The sequence below is a fragment of the Ceratotherium simum genome, chromosome 25, assembly GCF_057802395.1.
Source record: "Ceratotherium simum simum isolate JZ-2026a chromosome 25, ASM5780239v1, whole genome shotgun sequence".
Lineage (NCBI taxonomy): Eukaryota > Metazoa > Chordata > Mammalia > Perissodactyla > Rhinocerotidae > Ceratotherium > Ceratotherium simum.
Genome location: NC_141924.1, coordinates 22987501 through 22995067, shown reverse-complemented (window position 1 = coordinate 22995067; position 7567 = coordinate 22987501). Strand labels below are relative to the sequence as shown.

The following is a 7567-nucleotide window of genomic DNA, read 5'->3' as shown; positions in this document are numbered from 1 at the left end:
TATTATTTCACTCATAAAAATACTGTACCATTTTTTTAGGATGAAAAGAAATTTGAAGTTGGGGTTGTTCAAAAACTCTCAATACAAATGTTAGTGTTTAGTTTTAAAAACTCTTTTATTATCCACGGTAAGCATTTTAAAGTTAAAGGCTACAGCTTTCCAGTTTAAGGAAACAGCTGACAGAGACATTAATAAATGGATCAGGTAGGTTTCTTTGATTGCAAACAGTAGAAACTCATTTGGCAATGCTAAGCAAACCAAAAGTTATCAGGACAGAGGACAGCTCATAAAATCTAAGAAAAGGCTGGACTAGTAGCCTTAGGAAGAATAAAAACCAGGATATCCTTAGGAATCTAGGTTACAGATACCAAGGGACAATCCTTATAGAGCCCTGCCATCAAAATATCTCAGCTTCTGTATTTTCTATCTCATGTCATTGTGTTCATGAATCAAATTCCTACCAGTCTCTTTACCCTGGTGAGGATCATGCACCTACCCCGTGGCTTCAGGGACTTGGACTGTCCTACTACGATAGCCTAGAGTGAAAGAAGGTAGTTTTGCAAAGGAAAATTAGGGTGAAGAGACAGTTGTTGAGCAGGGTGAAAGAGCTGTCCACTACAGTTACATCTGGATTGTACTGGATTAGGGCCTGGTCACTCCTTCCTAGACCTAGGCTGGTTATCATTCCAGAGTTGCAAATTGTGATTGTTTGTGTGATACCCAGTTACTAGCAAATAATCTGTGGGCAGTGTAGCAAAAAGATGCTGGTGGTATAAAGGAAGGTTTTGGATCCATAGAGTGTAACAGTGCTAGAATTTCAAGGTGATGTGGTTGGAGCTAAAAAGCTAAGTCCCCATTTAAAGGGCTTTCCGTGACTTGTCAGGAATTCATCTTGCGCAGGCAGAATATTATCATTACCAACCAGGGTGTTTTTCCTGTGAGGAACTGGGACATTCCTCAAAGCTGCATCCCCAAAACATGCCCTAGCCTGAAGTCTCCTGGTATGTTCTGCTGAGAACGATGTGTGTTTTCACATGCTTATAGTAAACTGTAATTTCTGTATAGAGTATAGGCCTCATAGTGCTCATTTTTGGGAAACTAAAAATTCATTTCTGAAATTAATGAACATAGACCCTAATCCTTATCATCAAAGCTCCCATCCAACACCTACCTAATTTTGAAACTTCATTGCTAGCGATAATGTTTTAATGTTATACAATAAGTTGACTTAAAAGAGAAGATTTAACATTACTTCTAAATAATAACGTTGTCTGAGTTGATGCATTAAAGATATCTATTATTTTGGAAAAATATTGATGATCCTAATTTGAGATTCACTAGAAATAGAGAATTTGGCCAGGTTAGAATTTATAGTTTTTTATTGCAGATTGCACACACGGAAGTACTGTGTTCCACTGTTGGCCATGCATAATATACACCTTAAGACAATAGAGGATTAGGAGTTACAGCAATGAGTATTCAAGATACACCAGTCCTCTCAAGCACTTCTCTCTGTTGGTTTTGAATTTTTTAATTCAGTGTTGATTGGCTTGACATAGCAAACTGATCATGCTCACCTGCTTTTCAACCTGTCCCAAATCCCTTTAAAATATTCCCAGTGGAGAAGGGTGGGAGGTAAATGAGACCAGGGAGGAATGCCCAGGGAACACTTCAGTGATTTGTGACATATTATTTCTCAAGCTGGGTGGTGGGCATATGGGTATTCATTATATTAGAATCTATACTTTATTGTATACATGAAATAGTTCATGTATTTTGATATTCACAATACGTGAATTATGTATGCAAGAAAAATGCATGTATTTTGATAGAAGAGTAAATCCTTAAGTGACTCCAGGAAACAAAAAGGGTAGCATTGATGAAAAAATATGGAAGAATTTCTAAAAGATGGAAATCAAATGGGATTAGATTGTTAGAGAAACAAGAACAAGAAAACCCATGTCCCAGATTAGGGCAGGAAAAAACTACTAAAGACGTAAGAACAATTCCAGAGATATTTTAATTCAGGACAAATACAGAGAGTACAAGATCATTAAACAAATGAATTGGAAACAGCTGAGCCTCAATTCCTTTCTTGGAATTGAGGCTCAGTGGTAAGAATTGAAGTATAAGGGTTGGAAAGAGAAACAGAATACATCCTGAGGGCCGGCCCCATGGCTTAGTGGTTAAGTGTGTGTGCTCCGCTACTGGTGGCCAGGGTTTGGATCCTGGGCGCGCACCGACGCACCGCTTCTCCGGCCATGCTGAGGCCGTGTCCCACATACAGCAACTAGAAGGATGTGGAACTATGACATACAACTATCTACTGGGGCTTTGGGGAAAAAAAAGCAGGAGGAGGATTGGCAACAGATGTTAGTTCAGAGCCGGTCTTCCTCAGTAAAAAGAGGAGGATTAGCATGGATGTTAGCTCAGGGCTGATCTTCCTCACAAAAAAAAAAAAAAAAGAATAGATCCTGAAATAATGTCATATCCACTAAGAATATCAGAGTAAAAAAAAAAATTTAAGGGAACAGCTGATTGTGGCACTGATCTCTGGCTAAAGAAAAGAGCTCAGATCTCATTAGAAAGACTTTTGACAGGGTAGGGCCCTGGGGAACTTAGTATACCTTCCTCCTGCAGAGGAAAGGCACCAAAACTAGAACTTACATTCACTGACAAGTAAACAGGAATTCATAAATGAAAAAAATGAACAACCAAGCATTAAAATTTTGAGGGATACTTAATACCATCAAAGAGGCACCAAACCCAACAAACAAGAATGAACCCCTAAGGGAATAAATTAAAAGAAACTTTATAAGTAATATTCTCTAAGAGACTGATGAGGCAATTGCATCTATTGCAACAAGAACAAGTTGCTATAACAAAGATCTTAGAAATTAAAAATAGGATTACTTATGCTTAATTGATGGGTTGAATAGCAGAATGGACACTACTAAAGACTGAAACACAGAAAGAAGCTGAGAGAATTTTCCCAGAATATAGCACAACTGAGCAAGCAGTGGGGTGGCTGGGGAAGAAGGCTAGCCAATATCCACAGTATAGGCTATGTTGTCTGCCTAGTAAGAAGAGCCTTCCCTATAGAAGAGGCCTTTTGATGAGCTTTCACACAGGACAGATATCCTTGCACTTGGGGCCTATTCTGAGATGTCCATCCACATCCTTCCTAAAGCTTCCTAAAGCATCCTTCCTAAAGCCAGGTTTCTTATCTTGTAGTTTTCAAGTCTCTGATCCTCTAGTCAAATTACTAGCCATATCTTCATACAAATTGAACAACCAGAAATGCTCTCAGTTCTGCTCCCTGGGATCATTTCTCTTCCCCACTGCAGGTTAGGCATGCACAGCAGCATGCCATCATCAAGTGGAAGTGGAAATACAAGACTGAACTCAGGTTGGACAAGTTAATTGCATGAGCTCACACTCAGTGCATTTCCTCTTACTGCACTGTTTACCTTTTCCTCAACCCACATCTGAGACTTCATGGAGGTTCTCTAATAGCAAAGAGAAGAAAATTCAAACCTGGTTTATAGGTGGTTCTGCATGATATAGCAGGCAGCAGCCAGAAGTGGAGTGTTGGCACAGATCAAATGTTGAATTATTACACCTGTGAATGAATCACTTAGGCTACAAAGAGTTGCCTGTAGTGTCACTGGTCACAAAGTGGTTAAGTGACAAATCTGGAGCTGCAACAGCTTTTTGGTTTTTATGTTCAACAGTCTTTCTAGCACACAAGCAATTTGCATAATAAAAGCACTTCTAAATCCACTTGTAGAGAGTACAGGGAGGAAAGTTGCCAGAAAAAAAGTCTCAAGAATGGCTTCCAGCCTTGAACATTCTTTATGTATATAGATTACATGAGAGAAAAGCTTTGTTTCAACATTTATTTCCTTGAGTTAGAAAATCTTTTATTTACCTGGATAGTACTTGAGAATGTGAATAATCCAAGTTTAAGCAATTTTAAGCACTATGAATCAGGCTGTTCAATTCTCGTGGAAATTTACTGAATATTCTAACAGGAGGTAAGCTTTTCAGTGACTGCAGCTGGATTTTAGTTATACAGACAGAAAAATATTTTGCACATAATAAAGTTCCTCAAAAAAGGGTTAGCCTAAAATTGAATGACAATACCCTTGGGAATTCCTTTTAAGCCTAATGACTGTAATGTATGGAGCTGTCACTAGGTGGAGTGGCACTGCTGGGTTTGGCATTTCTCTTTAGAAATTAATGCCTCAGAACCTTCAAAAACCATTCAGAACTCAATTTTTCTTTGTAAACAAGTTTAATTGAATAGTAGTGTATACGTTGATCAAAATAAGCTCCATTAGGGAATGTTATAGGAAATGTCATTCAATTTAAATGATGGTAAAACATTTCAGGCATTGCTGAACAACTCTAACTTCTAGTAATTCCACTATTTCTAAATTGGGTTTTACCCTAATCTAGGGCGTTCACTTGCTAACATTTTCCCTTCTGAACCCAAATAGGTCAAGTAGTAAATCCAGGGCTCCGACTCCAGGGCCCTACTGTTGTTACCTACCTACTTACCTACTTGGTAGGTAACACACTCTTCCTCATACCTTTGATATTTCTGGTCCATCTTATAAATACAAACCTATGCATGTATGTTTTTATTCGAGAGATTAAAAACAAACCAAAACTGAGGCTCAGAGGGAAGAGACTCACTTAAGGTTATATATAATCTTCTGAGCAGCAGATCCAAGGATATGGTAATATCCTTAACTCATTTCTCAAAGTGCCAGCCATTCATAGTGATAACAAACAATTCCCCACCTGATTAACACATAATGTTACAATGAAGGCTTTCCAAATAAGGAGACTCTCTCCCACACCCCCTTAAATAAAAAGGGTTTGGCTGCACGTTACCAGTATTTTCCCGGTCTCTCTAGAACCACCCTCTCAGGTCTTCTACTGGAGGTATATTAATTTCCTCCCCGATTCAAAATAACCATACACAGATTAGGGCAGCTACATCTTCTGGTGTCATAGAATTGTTTTACTTTGTTTTTTGTTTTAAGTGGGCAGGAACTTAGGTGTAAACAAAAAGTTGCACACAGTTTCAAAAAGTACACTGTACTTTGGCCCTCTGAAACCTTTTCACAGACTCAGTTGAAAACTTTGACTCTAAGCATTCATTCGACAAATGATACAGTTTTTGTACGAAAAGATAAAACTGATGACATTAGTTCAATGTATATTTTTTCAAGTACTTATGACAGATGCTTCTCTTTCCCTGCGATTGAGGCATAAATTAAGAGTATAAAAGAATGTATCTCTGTAACTTTCAACAGGGATTGAATCTTCAACTTACGTCACATTGAGAGAGTGATGCTATAAAGTGAACTAACCAACTTAGAAAGAGAGGAAGAGACCGACAAAAGAAGAAAATCATAAAATACTATATAGACTAAAGAAGAATTAGAGAAGGCAAAATCCTGGTTTTAGATAGTTATGAATTTTAAATTTGTGGCTTTTAAAATCTACTTTATAAGTCTTACCCTGTTTAGATGATTCACACTATTTAAGTTACAGTAGCCTAAGGGGGTAGCTTAAAAATAATATATATTAAGGAAAGTATATGCTTTCTTCATAGAACTTCTGTATGAATGTTCCTTTACTGTAGGAAAAGAAATTCTAAGGAAATTAACTGTACCAGATCCCTAATAATAGCAGCACATTTAATAAGTGATTTTAGCAGCATAATGATTAAGTGAATCAGCATACATGAACTTAACTTGTATTCCCTTTTAAAGTTAAAAAATCCCTTAACATTTTTTTAAGATCAACTCGCTAAGCAACTTTTAAATATACAATATAGTATTATTAACTATAGTCGCTATGCTGTACATTATATCCCCAGGACTTATTTATTTTATAACTGGAAGTTTGTACCTTTTGACCTCCTTCCTTAATATCTTTTTAAACATGATCACACTTAAAATGCTTGGAGGCTATCCTGTCTCTGAAGTGTAAGTAGCAGTTTGAGAAAATCACTAGAGAGTTGTTTATATTTACAGATTATAGTTTCTTGCCTCAGAAATGTTAATGCAAAGCTTCTGGATGGTGTTTTTGAAATTCTTTGATTAACTTCTTTTTTTGTTTCAAAGAGATGCTGGAGTTAGTATAAATCTCAAGAGCCAACTGGTGAAGATTTTGAATTGTCCTTTCCTTTCGTTTTTCAAACTCCTTGTATGTCAAGCGTTGGCAAAATATGAAGCCTTAAAAAAAAAAAAGTACAATTGGAAAAGCAAATTAAAAAAAAAAACTAGAATGTACTTATCTGAACTGGCCTTATGCTAGACTTATTTTTTTCCAAAATATGGTAGATAACATTACTTATGCTCACATTTTTTTGCTTCAGAGTAATAATACTGTTTTTTACAAGTGCTCTATGCTTTAGCAAAACATACACTATCTTATTTTACATACATTATTTTTATTTGATCTCCAAAATAATTCTATGAAGTAGGAGAAGGAAATACTATCCCAGTTTCAAGAGGAATACACAAGGAATTGAAGTGACATGGCTAATAAATTGGAGAGATAGAGGAGGAAAAAGTTTTTCTTGACCCTTTTAGAGTCCCTGGCTGTGTCTGAAAAATAAACTAAGATTAAGACAGATTAATAGAAAAGCATACAAATTTATTTAATATAAGTTTTATGTGACATGGGAGCCTTCATAAGGAAATGAAGACTCAAAGAAACAGACCTATGTACTTTTATGCCAGGTTTGATAAAGAGTGGAGTCATGGAATGAGGAATATGATAGGTTAAGGAGTATGAGATGATTGTAATAAACTGGGGAGACTTAGCAAGGCCTGTTTGTTTGGATTCTTCTTGGCATCCCTTTGTTTTCGGAGATAAAGATGTTCCTTTCCTCCAGGTACAGGGAGGGCACCTCTCACATGAGTCTTTTATGGCCTGTTTCAGGGGAGAAGGGTGAGGGGAGGGGGGAGGAGGTCAGAGTGACCTTCCTGCTTCTGTCATTTTCCCAAACTCCTTCAGCTTAAAATAGTCAGTATGCTAAGTGCCATATTTTGGAGTGGTGTATCCTGAACCCCATCAGAGGCATGTTCAAAACATGAACAAAGAATGTCATGAACATGAGCAGAGTTTTTTCACTGCTTGTACAGTCATGCACAGTCAACCAAGCCTCTCCCTTTGCTGATCTACAGATGAAGACACCTTAGCCTCCACACACACCAAAGCAATTCTCAATCAGAGTAACCGTTGAAAGCCGAAATCCCATTAATAGCAGCATTTTTGCTTATCTTCACTATAATGGCCTTCACTTAAACACATCTATGGTGATACCCTGGAATTACACTGCCTCTGAAAACTTAAACTCCTGCACCCAACTCTCTTTAGGATCTACTATCCCTCAAATAATATAATAGTAGCTTACAATGAGTGCTTACCATGTGCCAAACTTTTTGTACTTTTTTTCATTAAATCTTCATTATCCTAAGGTATAGATGTATAGGCATTATTATCAGCCCTACCTTATTGATAAACAAAAGCTTGGACCACA

The 7567-nt window shown here is 37.1% G+C and overlaps 1 protein-coding gene across 3 annotated transcripts in view; it reads right to left on the bottom strand.

The window, feature by feature from the left end:
* Window positions 1-68: 68 nt before the first annotated feature.
* The window catches only part of DEPDC4 (DEP domain containing 4), a 29785-nt gene continuing 22286 nt past the window's right edge, over window positions 69-7567 (bottom strand). For 2 of the 3 annotated variants that reach the window (XM_087449058.1, XM_087449055.1), the window contains one exon: window positions 69-6254. In XM_087449058.1, the coding sequence (XP_087305184.1) occupies window positions 6079-6254 (176 nt within the window). In that variant the 3' untranslated portion in view covers window positions 69-6078. The remainder of the gene's footprint in view (window positions 6255-7567) is intronic. The other variant, XM_087449056.1, reaches the window with a different exon arrangement.